General features: G+C 38.5%; 1 protein-coding gene across 1 annotated transcript in view; it reads left to right on the top strand.

The window, feature by feature from the left end:
• The window catches only part of LOC129361230 (E3 ubiquitin-protein ligase SH3RF3-like), a 105,886-nt gene that overhangs the window by 72,938 nt on the left and 7,220 nt on the right, over window positions 1–25,728 (top strand). Inside the window, 6 exon segments of the mRNA XM_055031977.1 lie at window positions 6,984–7,292; window positions 8,659–8,771; window positions 11,729–11,899; window positions 15,854–16,137; window positions 19,821–20,146; window positions 24,437–24,810. Coding sequence (XP_054887952.1) covers window positions 6,984–7,292; window positions 8,659–8,771; window positions 11,729–11,899; window positions 15,854–16,137; window positions 19,821–20,146; window positions 24,437–24,810 — 1,577 coding nt within the window.

The raw sequence follows: 25,728 nt of genomic DNA, 5'->3' as shown, positions 1-25,728 counted from the left end.
ATTTTGTAATGAAGCTTTTCCTTTAGAAATACAAAAAAAAAAACTATTTGAAAGTGTGTATTGATGCCATCTCAGCTGTAGATATTTGTTAATATTACATTCATATATTGCATATATATTTCCTTCCCACCAGTTCTGGAGTGCTTGCTGTTTGTTCCAGATCCAGTTTGGACTGTCAATTTTGAGAAACTCTTCCCTAACAAATGTAGAATCTTACCTAAACCCTTACATTTAAAAAAAAAAAAGCAGTAAAGATTTTCCAGTTAGAAATTCATACTGAAAAAATAATGGAGATATAAAATTTTTGAATCATGTTTTGACTTTAGAAAATTCTATATTTTACAAATGTGTTACTTAGTTCCAACAATAGTCAGAAATACATCCTTCAAACTCAGCAAGAGTGAAGTCATTGAAAGAGAAACAAGAGATTAATGAATTTGTTGCTGGGATTGAAGTGAAATGAAGTTCCTGCATTATAACATATCCAGCCAAAAGGCCCTTCTATTCCTCCACCAGTACTTTCAGCAACAAAGTCTCACTTTAAATTACAGTGTAATGAAGAAGCAAAGAAAATCCCGGTTTTGAGCTCTTAAATGTCACAGTCGTTTGAACAAACTTCTTAATCTTTCTTGGATTGCTGCCGACTCTGACTTAGAATCTGGACCACCCAGTCAAGTATCCCAGATTCAGCTGGTTGACCAAACTGCTCTCTCATGGATTAAGCTGTGGTTGGAGCAAGGTTGGGACTAACTCACGCAGGCACACAGGGGATCCCATTAAATGGAGATGCATCAATAATTTAGACCGTGACACAGCAGGGGTGCAGGGGTCTGTGTTAGGATTTGTATGTGTGAAGCAGTCAGAAACTAATGAAGGAGCTCAGGTGGAACCTCTCCTCATCTGCATGTGTATGTATATGCAACATATCATGTTATTATCTGTGTTAATATTTTATACACTTGCCAAAATAACAGGATATGTTTGTGTTATGGCTGGCAATTTGGGCACATTATCCTGAGTTGCAGTGAAACTGGGAAAGAAAAAGCAAAGGGTTGTCTGACAGAGAAATGTTTCTAAAACTGGATTGTGATATGCCAAACAACACACTGCATGTAAAATAATTGCAATGATTTTCTTTTCACCAGGCACACAAAGAACATCATAAGTTTCGGCTCTCTAGCTGTACCCTAGTTGGAAACAGTGACAGCATCTCAAAAGTTTTTAATACAAAATTCACAGTTTTGTGAATTTGGTTCACAAATAGGTATTTTAAAAATCTAAAATAAATTGTGTGATAAGATTAATATTTACAATTTCTAGAGTTTAATAGAAAAACTTATGTTCTCAAATTAATATGCTTTCAAAGGTCTATAAACCTGTGCCATCTGTGGTAGATTTATATATATATATATATATATATATATATATATATATATATATATATAAAATTCCCTTCTCACCCACCGCGGGTGGTTCTTATCCTCTGAGCTCGGGTCCTCTACCAGAGGCCTGGGAGCTTGAGGGTCCTGCGCAGTATCTTGGCTGTGCCAAGGACTGCACATTTCTGGACTGAGATGTCTGATGTTGTTCCTGGGATCTGTTGTAGCCACTGCTCCAGTTTGGGGGTTACTGCCCCGAGGGCCCCGATGACCACAGGCACCACTGTGGTCTTCACCTTCCAGGCCCTCTCCAGATCCTCCCTGAGGCCCTGGTATTTCTCTAGTTTCTCGTGCTCCTTTTTCCTGATGTTGCAATCACTTGGTATTGCTACATCTACCACAACGGCTTTCCTCTGATTTTTATCCACTACGACAATGTCTGGTTGGTTCGCCATTACCATTTTGTCTGTCTGGATCTGGAAGTCCCACAGGATCTTAGCTCTGGCGTTCTCCACCACCTTTGGGGGTGTTTCCCACTTTGATCTCGGGGTTTCCAGTCCATATTCTGCACAGATGTTTCTGTACACTATGCCTGCCACTTGGTTATGTCGTTCCATGTACGCTTTCCCTGCCAGTATCTTGCACCCTGTTGTTATGTGCTGGACTGTCTCAGGGGCCTCCTTGCACAACCTACACCTTGGGTCTTGTCTGGTGTGGTAGATCTGGGCCTCTATTGCTCTGGTGTTTAGGGCCTGTTCCTGGGAGGCCAGGATGAGGGCCTCTGTGCTGTCCTTGAGTCCAGCTTTTTCCAGCCATTGGTAGGATTTACTGATATCAGCCACTTGGGTTATTTGCTGGTGGTACATCCCATGTAGGGGCTTGTCCTCCCATGATGGTATCTCTGGCACCTCAACCTCCGTTCCCCCTGTTGTCTGAGACAACAGGAAACGGAGGTTCATATATATATATATATATATATATATATATATATATATATATATATATATATATATATATATATATATATATATATGAACATAAACTGAATATGAATATAAATACTAAAGTATACACAGCTTTTTGAGGAAGACCTGGGGTTGTACTCAAATACTTAAAGGGAACTGCTGCCAGGTCCCAATACACTGCTTTTTATTATGGTCATCATTATAAAGTGGGTCAAGTACTGAAATTGTCAGTTGTAACCCAGTTTGGAAATCAACATAATAGTTTTCACAACCTGCAATACAGCAAGTTGTTCACAGGAAAGTATGCTGACATGTTTTTATTGTGTCTGTATTATGCCTCAGTTGCTTCAACAAATTTTGCTATGTTAAAACTCATAAAAAATCTGAATAGCAATACCACATGTAACTATTTCCTTTTTGTTCTTACACAAATGGTTGTTTCATTGCAGAAATGTGATCCTTGTTTTCTTCTATAATAGCTCAGTTTATTTATATGTATACGGTTTACCATCCCAGCCACACACATGGACAACTGATGTTTTTTTATTGTGGTTTTTGTGGTAATCCTCTGCATTAGGTTACCTCATTTGACAGTGCAAAGGTTGCATTGAAATTAGATGCAGTGCCGGTAACCATCTTCAAATGAACCAAAGCTATTTGAAACATGAGATGTCCAAAACAGCTGCAAAGCTGTGAGCATGTCTCACATGGACTAAACGATACATGTAGACAGTGTCGGAATTATTTCTGGTAAGAGAGCATACTGTAAAAATAATTACTGTATGAAGACACATTGAAAGCTTCTGTAATAGTAGGTAGCCCTGTGTCTTATCTTACCTGCAGACACAAACACAAACACAAAGGGATAAGGAGGAGAGGACAGTAATGAATCAAATTATCCAGCTGCAGGCTTTTTACAATTGAATTTAAGATTACTTTGATTTAGTTATGGGAGAAGGTGGATATATTGAGTGTGAACTTGGTTTGAGTTCAGGGTGTCCCAGTTTGTTAATGTATGTGTAAAGGTATAGCTGTGTCTGCTGGACCTGGTGTTTGGGGAGGTGCAGTGAGTGGGTTGGATCCTGTTGTATAAGTTTAGGAGATCAGTAAAAAAAAGCAAGGTTAGTGTAGGTGGGTTTGTGTTCAGTGGCTGTGGCTTTTCAGCTGATTCATCCTGACTGGAAATTAGCTTGGGACATGCTTGCTTGGTTTTGTTTTCTCTTTGTTGTGGACTCGTATTGCATGAACTCAGGTCTTAGTTCTTTGCCTGTAAAAATATTTATATTTTTTTCCAAGATTCGTCATGTTGCAACTGTGGAATTTTAGGGGATTAGTGCAGATAAATTAGTGCAAAACTTGGAGGTGGAAGGATATCTAGTTTAGAGTAAAGTTTTCCCATAAATTTGGTTAAGTCAACATTTCTTGTTGTTAGAATTGCTAATTTGGGCTATGTTGATCAGCTTTGCACATGTTCAGAGTTAACTATTCAAGTCTTGCCACATACTGTGAATAGGATTGGAAATCTGGACTTTGACTGGGACATTCTGCCGATTTATTGCTTTATATTAAAACTGCTGAAGCTCAGACTGTTTGCTCTGGTTCATCCTTCTTCAACGTTTGCTCTAGTTTTCTTTAAAAGTTTTCTCTGTACTTTTTATGCTTTGCGATCCCGCAAGTCTTATTGCGGGAATGATGTATTCAGGATGACATGTTCTACACATTTCCCCTTTTAAGTCTTGTTTGGAAAACTGTGAACAAGACTTATCACTTTTATTTTTGATATTAGATTTATTTCCCCTCTCCTAGGAAGACCTGATTCATGGAGTTGGAAGGTCTTCATGATGCTTTTTCACTAAACTCCACACTGCTTTTTGAGATGTTCAAAGCTTGGGATATTATTGTATATGCTAATCTTATTTCAGATCTCTTCATAGCTTTATTCTTGACCTGTCTGCTTGGTCTTTGACATTTCAGACTGTCACAGAACTGCTGGATGTATACTGTGATTGATATACACAGTTCAAGTGGTACCAATACCTTTTTCAAGGCACTGGATCTGTTCAGGAAGAGGATTGTTTGCAAAACCTTGCACGCTTCTAGCCAGATTTTTCTTTTCTTAGCGAAGCTATCGGCTCATCACAGTATTACGTTGAGATAACACTCAACACATAAATCAGTGCAGCTTGCTCAACACATAGAAACGGATTAGCTTGGATTATTTATTCAGCAGGAAGAACCACGTAAAAATCTCTCTCACACACATACTCCTTCATGTGCTTTGCACCATAACAGGCACATCAGTAGCTAGAGAAAGACTGACACATCAGTGATTTGTGTGCGTGTGTGGGTGTGTGTGGGTCTGTGTGTGTGTGTGGGGGTGTGTGTGCGTGTGTGCGTGTGTGTGTGTGTGTGTGTGTGTGTGTGTTGTGTGGGGGTGTGTGTGTGTGTGTGTGTGTGTGTGTGTGTGTGTGTGTGTGTGGGGGGGAAATGCAGGGGTCCATGTGCGTTTGCAACATACTTACTGAATTCATTGGGGGATTCAAACTGGATTGTAAGTTACTCTAAAAGATCACGTGTGGCCTTATTGACCTTTGTGTGTGTGTGTGTGTCTAATGTGGCTTAGGTGTGTGTGTGTGTGTGTGTGTGTGTGTGTGTGTGTGTGTGTTTGTGTGGGTGTGTGTGTGTTTGTGTGTGTGGTGTGTGTGTGTGTGTGTGTGTGTGTGTGTGTGTTTGTGTGGGTGTGTGTGTGTGTGTGTGTGTGTGTGTGTGTGTGTGTTTGTGTGTGTGGGTGTGTGTGTGTGTGCGGGTGTGTGTGTGTGTGTATGCGTGTTTGTGTTAGCCTCATGAGAGTTACATCTCAGTTATATCTGCAATGTCAATCCATCATGCTCATTACCATATGATTTGGCTTTGATTAGCATTTCTATTAATATGGAAATGCAACATCACCAACACTGAATCCAGACGAGACAGCCTTTTACACTACCTCTTACTCATACGCGCACATACACACACACACACACACGCACACACACACACACGCACGCACACGCCCCCCCACCCCCCCCACCCCACACACACACACACACACACACACACACACACACACACACACACACACACACACACACACACACACACACACACTGATAATAAAAACTGAAGAAAACTCTTGACTTGCTCTCAAGGGATTGTTCAGGGGTTTAAAGACTGGTAAGCAGACATGATTGGAATGTAAAGTTGTTGTGGTGTTAAAGTTCTTTTCGCTGGCTTGTTATTTATAGCTGAAATTCTCAGTGAGTCTATGTGAAATAAACTTAATATAAGAGTAAGACATCTGGAAGGTCACACTTAAGCTGAATATCAACTTCAAGTACGAATATAGCTTTCGCATACATTAGGTGTGACTTGATATGCATACATAGTGTACATGTGTAATAAGTGTTGAAAACGTCATACTAGTGACAAAATTGATAACTCTTGTGTACCAATTTAGTTCATGTAGCACCTTGCATTTCAGAGTGCTTTTCAGCTTAACGGTGTTTTAAAAGCTGTCAGAGAACTAACGAGATGTTTTTCCAATCATGTCTTTGAATAAATAGATTGCAGGTTACAAAAAACTTCAACATTTAATAAAAATCCCAGCTTTCTGAAGCCATTTTAAATATACATTGTTGAAACACAGAAAAATTATACTCACATTAGACATCTTCTAATAGCTTCTAATTTATTGAGATTCAACTGTGTCCCAGTGAGCTTTCAATGTGAGTTAGTTACAATATACATATAATGATGTATTGAAGGTAGATCTATATGTGCACCTATAACATTTGATCTCTTTTTCTCAGTCTCCAACTTAACAAAAAAATGCTTCTGTTGCAGAAAATGAAGTCATGTGAACAGACATCTCTCCAGGGTTTAGGCCTATATATGAGGTCTTTGAGAGCCTTCTGGCCACTTGGAAAACATATCTACATGCTTATACTTCCTGCTCATAACCTCGGGAAACCTATGTGGGCAGAAAAAGAACAAAAGAGTGTGAAATCTGAGAAGCAGCAAGATGTTTCACTGCTTCAGGTGTTGTGAAGAACCTGTTTCATCTTCCTCTATTTTATCTGCTTTTATGTGTTTATGCTGTGACTTCCTTCAGCAATTAATAGTAGCCTTTCATGAATTCCAGGCAAATGGTAGATTATTCAATTTTACCCTTTCTCCTCATGCATTCACCATCTGCATGTTGTTTCAAATATATTTGCTATTACCTGGCTGCTGTAAACATTAGCAGCATGTGTGTGTGAGGGGGAAATGGAAGGGTCCATGTGTCCATCCTTGCAAGATAATTTCATTTAAAAACAGTTGCCTGTGCAAATAATTTCCTCTAAAATGTGGGAATTGATTGTGACCTGTGTGTAAGGATGCTACACCACAGCAGCCAAGGCTAGTCATGCCAAATGATTATTATGTTATAAGATTTAACAGCTGCAAACAAGAACAAGCCTGTAAAGGTCAGAATAATACTCTTGTGTATGTTGGAGATGTGCATGAACCACTCAGGTCTGACACCTAACATCTGAGCTGCTTCTCTCTTAACTCTCCCTCCCCCTCTTTCTTATCCCCATCTGCCCTTTTCTCTTCTCAGTTAAATGAAACAGCGAAGCAGCTGATGGAGATTGACAAACCTATGCCAGCGAATGCACCAGGTCCCAGCTCTGAGCCAGCCCCCCTGGGTCCTTGCACTCCCGGTCCCTCCCCCACTGCCTCGCCGTCTAATGGAAATGGCTCTGGCCACAGGAGAGGCGAAGGGAAGAAAAACGCAAAGAAGCGTCATTCTTTCTCCGCTCTTTCTGTCAGCCAGAGGGCTGCCCAGCTCAACAACAGACACAGCATGGAGATCTCGCACCCGGTCCTCATCAGCTCCTCTGACCCCAGAGCAGCTGCTCGCATTCAGGTATCTCCACATTCTGGGATGTGCACAAAACATAAATTAGCTAAGGGAACACACCAAGGGTATACAGCTGAAATAAGGTATTTATATACATCAAATAAAAAACATACACATTTTTTTCTTGTTGTCTGAAGTTAAGTCCAACCAAACTTCTTTTGCTTTAGATCTGTTTGAATAACCAACATTATTTGTATTTGCTAAATGCCTGAAAACCTAATAAGGACATTTTTGAGAGATTAGTTTTAACTTTCTTCAAATTCAAAAGTTTATATAGACTTGGTCTGATTTAACTTCAGACTGTGAGGAAACAAAATGTGTACATGTCTCATTAGTCTGCATGTAAATCTGATTTCAACTCTCAATACACTTTGATAGAAACCATTTCATTGTAACTCCACAGTCTCCAACAGGTCTTCTTCCAGTATTATCTATAATTCCCTAACCAGCTTGCCTTTTTCCACTGGAGAAAAAAGCACCTCGATAGAAGGTCAGATGGATCTAGTGAGATCAAAACTGGGATCAAAAAATAATACTGCCCCCGCCATGTTTCACAGTGAGCAAGGAATGTGCTGTGTTATCTTTCTGCCACACAGCAGTTTTACATGAAGGCCAAAATGTCCACTTTTGACCACATGAGACCCATCTGACCTCCTATCTGGTTGTCTCCTGCGTGGATTTGACAAAAACAGCAAACTGAACTTTTCTGAAAATGGCCATCGGTTGCCCTGGATTTTAGGTATTAGAGGAAACATAAAGAATGTAAAAATGTTGACAAGGTGTGAACACTTATGGCAGGCACTGTGTAAGGCAGGGACATTTACAGGCATTATAATGTTACACATTTAGATATAGTTTGTTTTACTTTAATATATACACTTTCTCAATATAAAAAACTATAAGCATGTCAAGGAGTAGTTGGTATAAAATTTTTTACATTAAAATAGAATAGAATAGAAATATCCTTCATTGTATACCAGCTGTAATCTAAAGGTAAATACAAGCATGCATATTCAAACTAAGGTAATAAGTATAAAAACAGAAAGATAAAATAACAAGACTGTACCTAAGGGAAAATTACAATTTCTAAAGTATATCAGTTCCTCTGCTGCCCTGCATTTTGCAATGAGTCCCCTGTCACCTACTTGTTTCAGCCAAAAAATAAAAAATAATAATTTCTCACTTTGAAGGCTTCTGTTTGGAGTCATGTCGCTTTTACTGTTATGGCTTCTGGCTGCATTTCTCACTGAGTTCAAAGTGTTTTTGCTGTTTGTAAATAGTTCCCAGGATGCTTAAAAGCCTACAAGCACATTTTTTTAGGTAACAGTTTACATTAAACCGATGTTTTTCTGTGTGCTGTATCTTCCTGTAGGATGCATCTCCTCCAGGTCCCTCTCCATCCTCTGTGGGGATACTCCCCCCCAAAGTGGCATCTCTTACCTCTGAGCTGTTGGCCCATGCCAAGGTGCAGCTGCCACTCAACATGTGAGTACTTCAGGCTTCTTCTCACTTGCCCGTTGTGTATGTGCCAGATGTACAAGCAAGATTTCACAAACTACTTCCTGACATTGTTAGAAATGTTGACTCTGTTGTGCCCAGAGCTGTTGGCCATGTTCCACCACCTCTGCAACCACATTTACTCCTTCACCGGTCAAGGATAAAATCCCCCTTCAGAGAGGAAAAACACAGTTCACTAAGCTGTGTGTGGCTTGGATTTTTAACAAGCTTTACCATTTCTAAAAATTAAGACACCAAGATCTCTGACAGCAGGCTGTTCATATTTTTTTTCTAGTGTTGCTGGCAGACTTGCAGTCGTGTGGAGATAAGAAATGACACACTGTACAAAATTAGGCACATCTTAATACAATTGAAAAGTAATCTTTCTGTAATTTGATTCCAGACTTAAATACATTGTTGTGAAAATGTATCTGTCCATTCATAGATGTTTTTTGCCATTCATGGCAAAAAACATCTATGAATGTTTCAGATCATCAAACAAAGTTTATTATCAGACAAAGGGAAGCTAAGTAAATGCCAATAGCAGGGGAAAAGATATATAAATTCGCCTGGCTCTTTTGGAAAGTCTGTCAGACCCACTTGCTGTCAGGTATTTCCAATAACAAGCTACGAGTTTTTTACTGCACTGTGAAGGAATGTTGGCCCCCTTAACTTTGCAGAATTGTGTTAATTCTGCCATAATTTGGGGTTTTCAAGCACAATGGCCTGGGTAGACCATGTTAATGATTTCAGTGAGATTCAAGTCCAGACTTTGACTAGGCCATATTACCTTGAGATGGCATTCTTTTTCTTCAGGGCTGTTAGTTTTACACCAAAAGCATGCTTTAGAACTGCACAACTTTTAAAGGGTACAACTTATATTTCATCAGAATTTCTTTCTTTAAATCTTAGGCTTCAGTTCGGGGAAAAATCAGAAATAAATTTATTCTCTTGAGTTTGTTTAGATCATTGCAGGACATTTTCCATTTCTTTTAACCTTCTCTATTTACGTGATTTCTTCACAATTGTTGTGACTTTAAACTTACATATAGTCAGCTTGGGTATTTCCCTTGATAAATAAACCCAAAATTCAAACTCATTTTTTTCTAATTTAATTGATTAAATTTAAAATTGATTTAACTAGGAATAAGAAACTAAAACAAAAAAACAAAACAGAAAAAAAATCAGGTCATACTAATTAAATCCCACTTACTGATTAGATACTTTCAATAAGCACTTTCAAACTCTTCTCATGATCATAAACAAAGGTGTTTTTTTGTTTGTTTGTTTTATATATTTAGCTTAATAGTTTGTTTTACTTTACATCTAAAAGCCCAGACTCGGTGATCTGCGAGTCTACAATATCATCACCATCGTTCGGATGGGATGTGAGTCAAATCCAGCAGCATTGTCGGCTTTAATAATATCACCTTCCCAGTAGCTTAATAGGAACACAAGCACATACGCACACACGCACACATACCAAAACAGAATGGCTTTGTCCCACTGATGAGGTCCTACGTTTTCATCTTGACCTGGCAACTATTCTTGTTGCCAAGGGGAGATGGGAGACAGTCCCCACATCTGTTGCTATGGTAACGAGGAGGTAGCACATATATGGCTTGTTTACTCTGCGATCTCATCCAGTCTGGCGCTATGGACTATAAATGTCTCCCAGAGACAGGTCCATGAGTTCATTTTTTATGTTTACACAGCAGGGAATTACTAACTTAGTCAGATCCATCCAAGAACAAAAGTATATTAATATGAATATGTGAGCTACATTTATCTTTTGAACTGGTAAACAAGCACTTATTGATCAGGTATGCATTTATAGGAAGCCTTCCCATTCAGAAAGCAAAACCATTCAGCCAGCCTCAAGTGATCACACACAGACATGGATTGGCTTGTTATTTTTAAGTGGAGACTGACAGCTTTCATTCCAAACCAAAGTTGAATAATATGACCTTCTGCTGTTGTTCAACAGTAGTTAATTAAATTAATTAACAATGTAATAAACACACATGAACTTCTGAGCAACCGACAGGAAATATTTTCTCACAATGAACAGCAATTGGTGGGAGGTTCAAACCAAAATGTCTTTGTATGCTGACAAAGATCCAGTTGTGGCTGAGGATGTCTTTGTGAACATCACAAAGGCGAATTCATTCAGGAGAGACAGACATTCAGTGGAGCTCTGTTGTCTGTGAGCTTGTATTGCTTGACTTTGAACTCTACAATGAAGTATTGATGATAATGTACTTGTAAAGCTGCTATATTTCTAAAATAATTAGTCATGATCATTTGGGTCATGATTGAAATCCTGAAAATTAATAAAAAAATTCTTCCTAAGCTTAGAAATGCATTTATTGTGCTTATAAAGGATAAATGTAAATTTTCTCCAAACTTTGCTTTTCTAATTATAATTTTCTGAATTTCGTATTAGATAATGTAGGCATTCACCTTAAAAGTGTCTAATTATGTAATTAATGCCAAGCCCAACCAAGGCTACCTAGGCTACCAAAGATTTGCCTGATTTGTTGTGCGTCTTTGTATTATCCCTCAGTTATTTTTTTTTTCGGAGCCAAAAATCTGAATAAAAATTAGTTGAATTAGTTTAATTAGTTGCACAGTCCTTGCTCACATTATGACTTACTCATTAACAAATACATCCCATCTTATTTTGGATGTTGGCAAAAATAGAGATTTCTTTTTTTCTTTTTGAGATTATGTTCCTGTTTTCTTTGAGCCATCCTGATGATACCACAAACTGCTTAAGCTTGCCTGTGCTTTTCCCAATTCTGGCAATTAGATTTTAATCAGATCATTAGATATAGATGCATGAATTTAGATGCCCGCTAAGAGATTTGCAAACATTGATGAATCCTTCGACGTTTTTACTCAATTATACGTTAAATTTACATCCTACTGCCTTTCTCGTCCAGATATTTAGCTCTATACGCCTACAAGCCCCAGAAAGCTGACGAGCTGGAGCTAAGGAAGGGGGAGATGTACCGAGTGACAGAGAAGTGTCAGGATGGATGGTTCAAAGGCACCTCACTAAGAACTGCCGCCTCTGGAGTCTTTCCAGGAAACTACGTCACTCCTGTGTCCAGGTTAGTGGAGGTTAGACAAAACAGCAGTGATATGTTGTCTTATGACATAGAGATAAAACAGAAATAGCTTTGATAATTGATGCCTAACATTCAGTATTTCTTATTATTTTGGCCATGTTGAGAGGGAAGTATTGGCTGAAAAGAATTTAAGAAAAAAGACAATTACTAAAATTGGTCTTGGACAAGTAATTTTTTTTATTGTTTTTTTTTAATATTCATATTTATTGTAATTCCACTTAAAACAGAATTACACAAATTAAAGCAGTGCAAAGATTTGGCACATAAAAGTTTAATTAAAATAACATAAATGTAAAATCATTTATGTGTTTGACCACTTGCATGTTATAAAATGCATACATTTTGCCACGGTACAACCACAAACTTAATGTAGTTTGCTTGATTTATGTGTGTTTGGCCCACACAAAGTGATAAATATTTGTAAATTAGAAAGAAAATAACTCATGGGTTTTGAATTATTCACAGTTAAAATCTGAAATGTCAATTTGCATGTGATACCTGTAAATAAAATCCAGTAGAACCAGTATTCTTCAAAATTCACCTAATTAGTTAGTAGTGTAAACTTAAGTGTGTTCTAATCTTACTATAAGTACACCTGTGAGCGCTTTAAAGAGTATTAGGATCTGTCAACATGCACCCTGATGGAGGATTTTAACATTGGCACAAAGCAATGTCTCATCTTTAAACATCTCACACAGTACTGATCAGTCCATCATGCAAAGAAATGGACAGAGATGCCACAATTGAAAGCCTACCAAGAAATGGTAGGTTAATCAGATCTAAACTCACAGGCAAAGTTAGAAAAACACTAATCAAGAGACACCCTTGTGACGATACAAAGATCCACAGCTGAGGGAAAATCTGTTAAAAGAACAGCTCTCAGTCTTGCTCTATAAAAACATACTATCTGTAATAGTGGAAAAAAAGAAAGCTACTGTTGGAACAAAAGGGTGACGAAGGAGTTTTGGTCAGAAAACTGCATATATCACTAATCAAAAGTTAGATGGAACTACGTATGGAGCAGTACTGGAAGAAAACCAGTCACAGACTGCTTGACATTGGGCTGGAGGTTCACTCTCCAGAAATAAGAATGCCAATCATGTAGCCAGAGCTAAACTGGAATGTAGCTCTGGCTGTATGTTGGATCAAAGTGTGTCCTTGAGTTAGAATGGCAAAATCTAAATCCAACTTAAAATCCAGTCTTTGGCAAGACTTGAAAATTGCTGTTTACTGAGAAATTAGAATAAAATCCATTGATATTTTATATTGAAACCTCTCAAAAAGGACTAGCCTTTTGCAAAGAATTATGACACATCCAAGCTTAAAGAACAGTTCAGGTGTATTATTTAAAGAGGACGCATTTAAAGTCAGTCGTTGTAAATAGGAAAAAAGCAGGGAAAAGGGATAGATGGAGAAATAGATAAAATGTGGTTGTGAAGTGTAAAATTGGAGATTGCTGAAAGAGAAAACAATACAGCTTGGAGAAGAAGAAGAAGAAGAAGAAGAAGAAGAGGTAAAAAAATAAAACAAGCATACAAAGAGAGAAAACTGCAGCCAGAACAGCAGATTTACTTCTCAAGTGTGTATGAATGGCTGCTTCACATTCAGCGCTTATGCAATCTCAGAGAGCGAAAGAAAGAGAGAGAGGCAAGATGAACGCATAATCAAATGAGAGGCAATTTGTTATTTTTTACGCAAGCATACTCTCTTCTCCTCCTCCCACTCCTCCTTCCTTACTACCCCCCCTTTGTCTGCAGTGCAGCTCAGAAATTTCTCTGTATGATAATGAGAGGCTTTCAAAATTGCTCACACACAAAAAAAGATTTAAGCACAAATTTGTGTGTATGGCAGTTTGATTTCATAAAAGGAAACGTGAATGGTTTTGGACTACTAGCTACCAGAGTCTTCTGCAGAAATTTATTGTCATCTTTATGGTCACAAACAAGTTAAAGCATCTGTAGGGACCTTTGGATGCATTCTGTGCCAAGCATGCAGAAGAACCAGGTGCATGTAGTGACTATTTGATATCTATACAGAACCTGAAATCAAATAATCTGGGAATAACTCAGTTGTGTCTTTTGTTTGAAACACACTCACATGCTCACGCATAGAAAGCTATAACTCTGTATGTGTCTGACGGGAAGTCGATGGGAAGCCATAAGAGTGTGAATACCGCTGCGTCAATAATGTTCAGTTCACTGTTCTGCCATTCAGCACTCTGCAGACAGAAACATGAGCAGCCTGCAGCAGCATATATGATGCAGCAGGACACTACATCGTGCTGATCCACCAGTCAGACAATAATAGTGACATTACTCACTCTGACAGCGCTTACTAGTACTGTTTGCGGCATCTGTGCTATCATGAACTAAAACCTGCATCAGTGTTAATATTTTGTGCCCAAAGAGCGGGAGAGTACCTATAGCAATGCTTGCAGCAAAATGTGGTGCTTTGAGCTAAATTTTAATATCAGATGAGAATAGCTCTCTTCAGTTCTCTTTCCCTTTTTTGTTTCAAATTAGCATGTTTTCCTTATGCGCCAGAATAATTTCTTCTTGATGTCAGTGAATGTTTTTCTTTAGCACGGATTGCTGGTGCCAAAAAAGATTCTGGCTATTCTTCACAGCATCCACATTCAGCAGCAATAAAACAAAGAATGAATTAATAAGATGGCAAAAATTAGCACGGAGCTCTTCATGGTAGGAGTCCATGGCGCTGAAACTGATTTTATGATGAGAAATAAGACACGAGTAGAGAAAGTGCTGGTGGAATAGGAACAAAAAAAGGGAAGAAAAACTCTGCTTCCACTACAGGTTTTTAATATGATTTTGTGAAACATTTGTCTTGGTTGCAGACACTTTTACTCAGAAGTGTTGTTTTTGTCCTGGTGTTGTAAGCAGACATGAAAAACTAACAGACAATGCCTATACTTCTGCAATACCTGGTCATACCTTTAGTACTGATGTTAAAAACTGATCCCTGTAATATCTACAAGAACTAGACTGCAGCTACATAATAGTAATACAATATAAGGTTGTATTGTTTCTGGTGAATACTGAAATAAGATTGGCTACCATCACATATTACACAGACCAGAGGGACATAGTGAAGTTCAGAACTGCTGTCAACTCTTTAGCTTACTTTAGTGCAAATGTATTGAAAACAAAAAAATCCCTCCCTACCTTTTTCTTCTGTTAATGCTCATTATTATTCATGAGCTGAGTAATATCCATTTGTGTAAATAAAAAGTTGAGAAATTGTGCACTGAAAAATCTTTTTAATCAAAACCAGGAACACATGAAAAACACGTTTTTAAAACTGTTTAAAAAAAAACGTTCATTTTTATGATTGACTTTTTGTTAGAGGCTTCACTCATACCTTTGAAGTTTAAGCAAACTGTCAAATCTAAAAAAATAAATATTTTTTTACATACAATGTTGGAGAATACTATGAATATATCATTTCAGTATGTTGCAAAGTTTTTGGGTGACAGCTTAAACGTCCAGTTTAAAATCAGTTTAAATATGTTCGGCATTTAATTCAGCTTCATATTGATTGAAGAATGACACCAGCTCTGTTAGCAAAACAGGATCAAATTTGCCCCGTCTCTAGACTTGATTAAATATTCAATTTCAAATTATGTATTTTTTAAAAATGGTTGTTTATTTTTAATTTTGTAAAAAGATCTGTATTTTAAAATAATGCAGCAACAATTTTCCTGTTCAAATCACCATCTCACAATTGTGGTTGTAGGTTGCTTAAATGTCACTTCTGGTGGTATAATTACCATTTCCAGGAAGTCAAGTAAATACTATATGAAGGTCCAATTATGTTATTTTTGCTTGTTTTATTTTGGTGGGTAAATTTTGTATGTAGCTGAAATGAACATTTGGTAAACTGATAAATCAGTTTGTTTCTCCTGTCTCTTTCTCAAAGGGCTCCATTTGGACTTGTATCTCCTCGAGGTTCCAGTTTGTCCAGTCCAGTTGGAGGAGGAGGAAGTGGGTGCAGTCAAGCGGCAGGTAAAATCTCAGACCCTTCGTCCCCAGGATCTCCAGGCCCCTCGTCGTCTCGTCCCGCCACTCCACTTGTGACCTCAGCAAACTGCATCAACGGTGTCAGCCCCGCGTCCTCGCCGCAAACTGCCGCTGCCCAGCTGAAGAACTGCCTGCGCTCCAGCCAGCATGTGGCCAATCAGGCCCGCACTTCAATGCAGCTGGGTAAGCAGAAAAACGTACACAAAATGTTTATTTTTGAGTTAAAGCAATAAATTTCAGTTTGACTCTTTAAAAGCTGTTTTTAGATAGATCTAATTCACATGATTCACTTGGACACATTAAAATGATAGAAATTCAGCCTGTTTCATTTATAAACTGAACAACAATTAACTTGCATATTTGCAGCATAATTAAATTTTCTGAAAAGATGTCAAAGAAGGGATTCTTCCTGTAGAATATTTAATTAACAGATAAATAGACATAAAAGAAATTAATTAAAGATGTTTCTTTTTTAATGCTCTTTGCACAGTTTCAGCTCAAGCTACTGACTACAAGCAGCAGAGTCCTTATCATTTAGGATCCCGGAGCATTTTCGTCATTAATTCAGGAGGCACAGAGCCAGTTAACATCCTTTTTCTTTAATTGTCTTTCTCTTGTACATTTGTCTATTTTTGTTTTTGTTTTTTTATGTTTCTCCTTTTTAAAGTACCCTGTCAAATAGAAATGAGCATCATGTAACAACAAAATGTTACGTTACATGATGTGCAATCCAGGGTGCAATTAAGATTAAACTTCTGCAAACGTAAAAACTGGTCAACAAAACAAATCTGTCATGAAACTGCGGTGTGAGGTGGAGAGGCAGACGCGCTGGACCCAGTTGCTGAGAGAAATGATGACTGTTTAATGGTGAAGACTGCACAAATAATCTCAAAGTCCAGCGACCACATCTTGAGCGGAAAGGCTAAGGCTCACCGCTGGTAACAAACACCAAGACTCGTCAGAAACGAGACAGAATTGACAAGGACCCGACAAAAACACAGAAACACAGGTGGCATTAAAGAGGGTGATAAGGGAGCGAGACACACCTGGGAGCAATCAAGGGGTAGAAAGAACAACAGGGAGACTCAAAAGACACAGGAACCTAAAATAAATGCATAGAAAAACTCAAATCCTCACAAAATGTTGTTAATATTGCAAGAGATTATCCAGGAACAAAAAAAGTTATCTTTTAGTTTTAACTCCTTTTTCTGTTAACTAAGATTAAAATGTAATATGTTACAGCTAAAATGTTAATATTCAATATAAATATTGCTGTTATGGATGAAAGCCAGTATTTTTTTAATAACATAAATATATTTCTACATGTTTATGTATATTTATTATCCCCTACTGTTGTGACACCATGAAGAAATGACCACACCACTAACATTGCTTCAGTTAAACACCCTGCAATCCTGCACTGAATCGTTATCTCTGTCACATGCCCAAACAAATACCACATGGACAACCACTCGGCCTCCCAAAACACTCAGACAATGACAAGATAAAGACAAACAGTAATTATTGATATTGGCCTGGTTTTTCTTTTTGAGACCAAAACCAATTAGCTAAAAATGACAAACATCAGCCATGACTGATAATGGCAATATATTGCGCATCCCTAACCTGAGTGGCTTATTGGTTGGGTTTAAACTCCACTCAGTGCCAAGCAACTTTACTGACTTCAGGCAACAAGGATTCTTGTTTGGCTTTAGGCAATATCTGATTTTGGTTTCCCTGAAATTACCTTCATGCTCAGTTGTAAATGCAACAAACAAAGAAAATTAAATTACTCTGACTGCTGGACAATGGCAATAGTTTAGGTTTCAAGAATAAATCTGGGTTGTTTACTATTCAGGTATAAACAGCCCATTAGCAAAACTACTTTTTTTTTTTAATTTTTTAGATCATTTTTTGTTTAGATTTCATTTATTTGCTCGTTTGTTGGCTTTAGGTTTAAATTAACAATAGGAAGCTAAATTATTCTAATTGTTTTTTTTGTTTTTTTTTTGTTAAAGCTAGGCATAGTGTACAAAGCCTCTTGTTTAGGTAATTAAAGTAGCTGGTTGCTCTAAGTTTATCATTTCAGTTGTATTTCTACAAAAAAGAATGTGATGTTAAATAACCTTGACAGGAAATGAAACTACAAAGAACCTTTTAAGGAAACTAAACTTCAGTGTTGAGATTCGGCAAGAAGTGTACTTTTTTATACTATATTTAGGAAAAACATGAAAAAACAGTTCTTGTGGCAAAACCAAATCAATAAACCAAAGTCAGTTGTTCATTTTATGCATTGGAAACATCATTATTTAGTTATGATTAGACAATGCGATTAATCACTCCCACTGAGCTCAGCTTTGTTGTTGTGCTTAGGCACCAAAAAGAGTTAGGGAAGCTAAACTATAGTTTGTGAGTACAAGGCAGGACATTTGTTTAAGTTTTAGCACTTACTGGAGACACTGAGTTTAGGTTTTTCCCCTCATTTATGCACTGAGAACCATTTGGAACACTAATATGACTCGATCTGTTTAAAATATGTTTGAGAAACATGTTGCAGCACAGGATGATTTACACTCCAGTGTTACTCTATCCAAGCAAACATGCAAGCTAACCCCACATGTAAAAAACACTGAAACACTGTGCTCTGATCTTTCAGTGTTACTATTTGTGCTACAAGCAATCACACTCGCATGTACACAGGCACACGCACACTGTTGCACTAGTACAAGGTCTAGATCATATCAACCTTGCTTTCCACTCCGAGTCTATTCATCTCTTCAATACCCCTTTCTCTCCTTCTCTTTGTGTCGTTTCTTTCTCCCGTTGAGAAAATAATGCTGAAGGTCTCTTTGGGAAGCCTGAAGAGTACACACTCAGAGAGCACTGCCAAGATTAACACACACATGCAGACATGTGCGCGCCCGTGTTCATACACACAAGTGAACTCACAAACTGACAAGCACATAGCCGAATGACATCACTGTGCTTTTTGTTTTATGGAGGCGTAATGACAGAGCTCCTCGTTTCTCTCCCCATTTTTTTTCCACTTTTTTTTCCTCCCTTTTCTCTTGTTGCTTTGTGTCTTACTCTCTCTCCCTCACACACACACACGCACACAGACACGCATCTGGTCTCGATTACAAAATAAAGTATGTGCATAGTTCTGGCATTTAGTGGTTTTATCACATGACCAGCTCACCTCTCTGAAGGATTTTTTTAGTAGCCTGCTGCAGTGTTGCAGAGCAGGTGGCTGAAAAACCCAACTGTTTGCCATTATATTTATATGGATTTTTATTTTTGAGAGACCTAACTAAGGTTTTTCAATTTAAGGGTTTAGATTTGTCTTTTAAATTAAAGATGTTAGTAAAAATGTAAATAAGGGAATTTGACTAGGAAACTGACACTTTCGACCAGTTGGTCCAGCTTCTGAAATTTCTTTTGTAATTCTTTGTTTTCCTTTTTACAAATTTGTTTGGAGGTCTTTAAATATGAACTTAAAACTACAAAAAAAAATGCAAGCATTGTACCAAACCATGATTTTGGTAGAATGATGTTATGGTTTTACTCCATTGACACATTTTGAACTAAATTTGCTTAGCTTTAGAAGTAGTTCATTTTGATCTTTTTTTTCCTTCTTTGACTAAAAAATTGAAACTTAATTTTTGTTTTCCTGCAATTGTCGGTCACTACAACACCTCTCACCTAAATGCACAGCAAATGTTCATTGAAGTAGTGTTAATGTAAAGGTAATATATTCATAATTATTGTATCAGCAGATTACCAGTCAGATCGTTAAAAATGATTATTTCAAACATTATTTTCCTGATTTCAGTTATCTTAGTGTAACCCATTTGTTTTTATTTTAGTCCACAGTCCACCTGCTGGAAGCCCGGAGCGCCCCACTGTGTCCGTCTCCCCGCTGCGTCCTCAGAACTCCTGTCCCTCACGCTGTGCTGGCCAGTCAGGTCGTCCCCTCTCCATGGTGTCTCCAGGACCCAGCTTAGGCCCCTCCCCGCTCTCCTCCCCGGCTTCACGGCCCATCCTCCCCCTGTCCTCCCCTCTCTCCTGTCTCACACCTCCCAACATCTCTGCCGTGTTTCTCAACGGTGAGCCGGCCAGTCCGCTGCAGCCGCCTTCTCCTGGTCCCTCCCACACTCCCACCCAGGGTGCCCAAGCACCCAAAGTGGAGAAGGTAGGACTTCTGCCAACTTGCAATTACAATACAACTTCTCAGAGTTACATATGATAAATTATTGATTTTTCTTTTTGCCAGCAGCTGAGGGGAAAATTATTAAATATTAATGTTTTTGAAAATATTGTCAAAATCTAAAATTGTTTATTTTTTTAAACCCACATTCATTCATTATTGGCATGAATGTCCACTAATGAGGATGTAGAAGAACAGTGTTTAAAAAGGCTATGCCTTATGCTAATATGACTTTTCTTGACTCCAGAGATTGTATTCTTACTGTATATCCTGCCACTTGTGATTTAATTAACTTGTCAAAGTCAGATTAGAAAAGTATTTTGTCAAATATCACCTTATCCTCCAGTCAGAGGAGGTCTGTATTGTAGAGATTATACATCTACGTGTGTGTATGCACTGCGTGTGCAGACATGCTTACTGTCATTTGCCTAGGGCTTTGGTACAACTGCTCAGTGGACCCTTGTGCACCAGCAGTAAAGGATGCCGTCGAAAGCTTGCATTTGTCGCAGCTCCATTTGTTTCACTGTTGGCTTCACGCTCTGGGACAGCTAATCTAACTACATGGCTGCCTGACAAACAGCTCATTGACTGTGGAACAGCATGCAGAGGCTTTGTTTACACCAGAGATGGCCTGGAATCTTCTTGTAAAAGCTCGTCTCAGAGTTTTGTCCCACATTTTGATCATAGTAAAAAAATAAAATATGTTGGCAATTCTTTAATCTACCCACTTGAATCAGGAAAGGTCTGAAATTTAAATATGTTTTCTGTAAACATTTGGAAGAAGGATTAATGTTTTCAGACTTTACTTCTTATTCCACTGTCAAAAAGATGTATCCATCCGTCCAGATTCCCCTTCACCCATCTAGCCATCATTGTTTGTTCATCTGTCTATTCATTTGTCTGTCTGTCCATCAATCTATCCATCCCAGGACTTTCTTTATCCAGTCAACAGTGCAGCAACATGCACCACTGTGCACCTCTTTATTAAAAGTCTTGAATTCAAACTTGAAATCTGAATTTTGCCTCCACCAAATCTCCCCAAGCATGCAATAATTATAAGACTAACAGGTGTGCAAGTCAAACTCTTACAGTCCAGTTAATGTTTTTTGCTATGTTGGGCAGGGGAAGACAGAGATAACCAGGTCTGAAGTCATATTTTACTCACGAGAAAATGACAAAGCAGCTATGCCGACACAGTTTAGGTTAAATCTGTGTTTGACACGCTGTCTGGAGTGCAGCTGCCGCTGCAGACCATATCGGTCTGGATGCTGCACACTAGTTTCCAAAAAGACTGTACTCACGGGGCAGCTGCCAAGGAAAAAAGCTGTCGAGAGTGTTCAGAGGATTCCAGGTCCTGAAAAGTGCAGGACATGCCAAGAAACATGTTGGAGGTGGTTTAGATATTACTGGCCTTATTTTCCATTTAAACAGAACATATGTTTCTCCCTTCAGGTTTTCAGTTTTGTCCAATTTAACTTGAATATAGTTGTGAAATTCCACCATCTTGGTCTTAAGGCATGTTAAGACACGGGGTTGTCATAATCCACTGAAATGGATCAGTTCTCCAGATTTTATCCCATTGTATTCCTGGATTTGACTTGGATTTCCTGTCATTATCCAGCATCCATTCCACTAATTGTATCAACCCTGAGCTGTTCGCTTTAGATTTCCAAACACTAAGGTCAAACTTCATCTTATTTGGTGAAAACTACAAACCATTCCCTATCGCGCACTTTTTAGCCACATGTCAAATTGTGTGCCATGCGTTATGCATGAAAGAAAATGGCACAGAAACAAATGGATGAAGCTGAATGATGGTGGGATAAGTCACATGTGAGTTAATGCTGCTCTCTGGTGGTTTATTTGGAAACAGCGCTCATGGGTCTGCGTGTGCTCTCTATAAATATATGTCCATAAACAGACATTTATAGAGAAGCGCACTGAATCACAAGAGGCAGATTAAACCTTTAAGCCAGCAGATGAAAGAAGAGAGGGAGTGATTATTCATATTTTGTGCCATTTCAATCTGCCTCGCTCCTTCTTTCTCTCTTCCCTTCTGCTCATCTGCTTCCTTGCCCCAAAAATCCCTTTCATTATTGAATCCAGCTCCCATCTGACCAGTTTCTCTTTTTTAGTGTTTATTTCACTGTCCTGCATGTCTGAAATTAGCATTCAATGTTATTTTTGCAGGAGGATAATGTGTGCTACCAAAGTTCTGAGTGATTTTTTTTTATGAGTGCATGTTTTACTACCTTGCCACACTCTTTACAGCTGCTCATTATTCCGCCCTGAGCTGTAAAAGATTTATGTTTGATAAAGAGACTAAAGGTAGGAAACACTAAAATGTCCATATTTGGAGAAAAGCACATATTTTTGGAGGGAATGCTCTTCAAAGATAGCAAAGAAAGCTATCTTTGGAGAGCAGGGGATGCAGTTGGCTTTTGGTAGTAATCCTGCTGAGTCTAAATGTTTTCACACTCTCTCCTAGTGCTTTGTTGAGCGCTTGTTTTTGTGCCATCCCTCCTCTGTGCTAAGGCTTCACTTGAGGAATGTGGCTTGTTTGCAGTGATGCTTTTTGTTTTAGTTTTCATCAGCCTTGCCGTGTGGGTTGTTTTAACAGGAACTTGGGGAGAATGCCAAGTCCTGACATCAGAGTAGTTGATATGGTTGTTTGTTCTGTATCTGACAGATGACTGTATCAGCTAATTTTCCTTCAAGAATTGTTATCATTACTGTGTAATGAATGTCAGTCAAAGAAATGGTCTGTAAAATGTTGCTTGGGAGATCATCAAGCTAAATTATTTTGGCAAAAATTTCCCTTGATCACTCTGGCCACCACCCAGCAAAGGTAAACCTATTTGTGCTTGCAGACATTGCAGACACATTTCGTATTTGTTATGAAAGAATGAATCTAGACTAGGGAGACATTCTTTTGATGCATTTCAAATGTTTCTGAAAAGCTTTGACATGGCTCTGTTTTTATCCTACTCCCATGCTTTCTTAACTTTGAAGCATGGTTTTATTATTGTAACTCAAAAGACCAAATTATTTTGAGAAGTCAATGTAAGCTATCACTATTAGCAACCAGCATGACTAGCATTACTCTGTGTGTTTCCTACAAAACATAGATCTTACATTTATAAAAGAAAGTTGGCATTTCTAAATCCAGTATGTGCCTTTATGCTAATTAAAAGCTCAAAATAATTAACATCTACAGTTGAAACCAGAAGTTTGCATACATCAAATAAAAAGACAGACTTTCTTTTCTCGCCGCCTGAAATTACATTAAAACCAAACTCCTGTTGTTTGAGGTCAGTTAAAATTACCAAGACTATTTCTACTTACTAACTGTCACAATAATAAGAGAGAGAATCTGTCAGAAATTTATTTATTGATGTCTTCAAAATCAGAAATTTACATACATTTCCTAGGGATTTAGTGCAATTGCCTTTGAACTGTATGACTCGGGTGAAACATTCTAGGTTTCCTCCCATAAACTTCTCACAATAGTTTGCTGGAGTTCTGTCCCATTCCTCCTGACAGAACTGGAGTAACTAAGTTAGGTGGCTCGCCTCACTCACACAAACCATTTGAGGTTTGCCCACAAATTCTGTATTGGTCTGAGATCAAGCCTTTGTGACGGCCACGCCAAAACTTTAAGTATTTGTCTTAAAACTACTTTGTCTCCACTTTGCTTGTATGCTTAAAACCAATCTACTCCCAATCCTTAACTTCCGCACTGATGTCTGTTAATGTTGCTTCAAAATTTCCACTTACTGCCCTTTCCTTATGATGGCATCTTTTTTGTATGAAATGCATGATGCTGCCACTCCATTACTTCATAGCTGGAATAGTGTTCCAATGCATACAATTATTCCACATTTTGCTCCAATTGTAACGACCGTCGTTATGGCAAAACAGTTCCTCTTTAGTGTCACCAGACCACAGGATATGTCGTGAAAAATGAAAGTCTTTGTCCTTGTGTGCTTTTGTAAACTGTAATCTGGGTTCTTTGCTTGTGTTGGTGAAATAACGTCCTCCTCTCTGAGTGTATAAAGTCAATATTGTGATAGTTGGAGTCGTTCAGGCTTATTCAACTCTAAAATCAGTAGTTTGCTATTTGCATTAATATTTTAAAAACAGTTTTAAATATTTATGTAATATACCAAGTCTCCTCTAATTAGTTTTTATCTCACTTTTTTCAGGATCTTTGTGTAAAGCTTCCACTTCTTACTGTATGTTTCCCTCTCTTTGTCCTTATCTGTCCATCCTCAGAAGGAGAGAAAAGCAGCAGGTTTGCTAAAGCTCTTGTCAGGGGCTGCGGCCAAAAAGAAGCCACGCTCACCCCCGTCCTCTCCACCCACACACGACCCCTCGCAGGCGGGCCAGGGGGCCGGGGCCACAGAGCCAACCCACCACCCTCACCACCTTCACCACCACGGTCGCTCGGGCTCCTGTCCGATGGCGGCACAGGGTCGAGCCGGCTCGTGCCCGATTGAGAGTGATATGTCAGGGGCAATAGGGCTGGAGCCGCTGCACAGAAAGTCCGGTTCCCTGGATACCAACTTCCCCATGTCACCCCCAGCAACACGTGCTGGCAGCGCTCTAATGGTCCTCCGGCCTGAGCCCAAACCTTTGTCAAGAGAGAGGTAGGTCTGGGAATATTGCACCTATTTAGGTGCAGGCAAGAGCAGATGCTACCAACTTTTAAAAACTTGCCTATCAGCCCACATCTGCAGACAATAGGAAATATTTTCTGAACGTGTCGTAGACTTTTTGGATGGAGGATTTTGGCAGCAGGATGTAAAGTAGTCCTGAGAGAGTGAGTAATCATTAAAGCATGAGCAATGACAATCTGAGCCACCCAGAGGCATTTCTAGGCATTTTGTTATCCACAAACACAAAAAAGTACATAATTATAAAGTGACAATTAAGCTGTGAAGTAAAACAAATCACTCAATATTTTGTTCCACAACCTTTGATTGAAAGCACAGCTGCAAGTCTTTTGTGTTCACCAGTTTTGCACATCCATGGACTCACCCTGATATGAATATGCTTTGATGTAAATCATCATGCTTTGTCCTTGTAGAAGAGGAACTTCAAGATTGGCTTGTATTTAACTTCATTCATCTCTACGTCCTTCCTAATAAGCTTTGCTGTTCCTGCTCAGAAAATCCTACCTGAAACATTATCCTGTAAACAACATTTCACAACGGTTCACCACACAAAGAGTGATGTCACAGAAAGTGACATTTTGGTCTTTTTCACAAGTTTTTGTCTGTTATATGGTCTGCGGTGGATGTTACTTTCTAATTGCTTTTAGTTTTCAACAACAACTTTTTCATCCAATTCTTATATAAATACAAACAGGTATCCAACAGATTCTCTGCAGCTCCCCCATTGTTACCATGGTCACTATAGCTGCTTCTCCAATTAATGAGCTCTTGGCTCCTGTGGTGCTGTTTGCTTACTATTGTTCTCTAACAAGCCTCTGTAGCATTTAAATTACACAAGAGCACCTAATTTCATATTCTGGCGACATCTGAAAGAATTTGGTTGCAAAGGAT

Source organism: Poeciliopsis prolifica, unplaced genomic scaffold (assembly GCF_027474105.1).
Source record: "Poeciliopsis prolifica strain line A6 unplaced genomic scaffold, Auburn_PproV2 SCAFFOLD007, whole genome shotgun sequence".
In the NCBI taxonomy this organism is placed as follows: Eukaryota; Metazoa; Chordata; class Actinopteri; order Cyprinodontiformes; family Poeciliidae; genus Poeciliopsis; species Poeciliopsis prolifica.
This window is presented reverse-complemented; position numbering and strand designations above follow the sequence as displayed.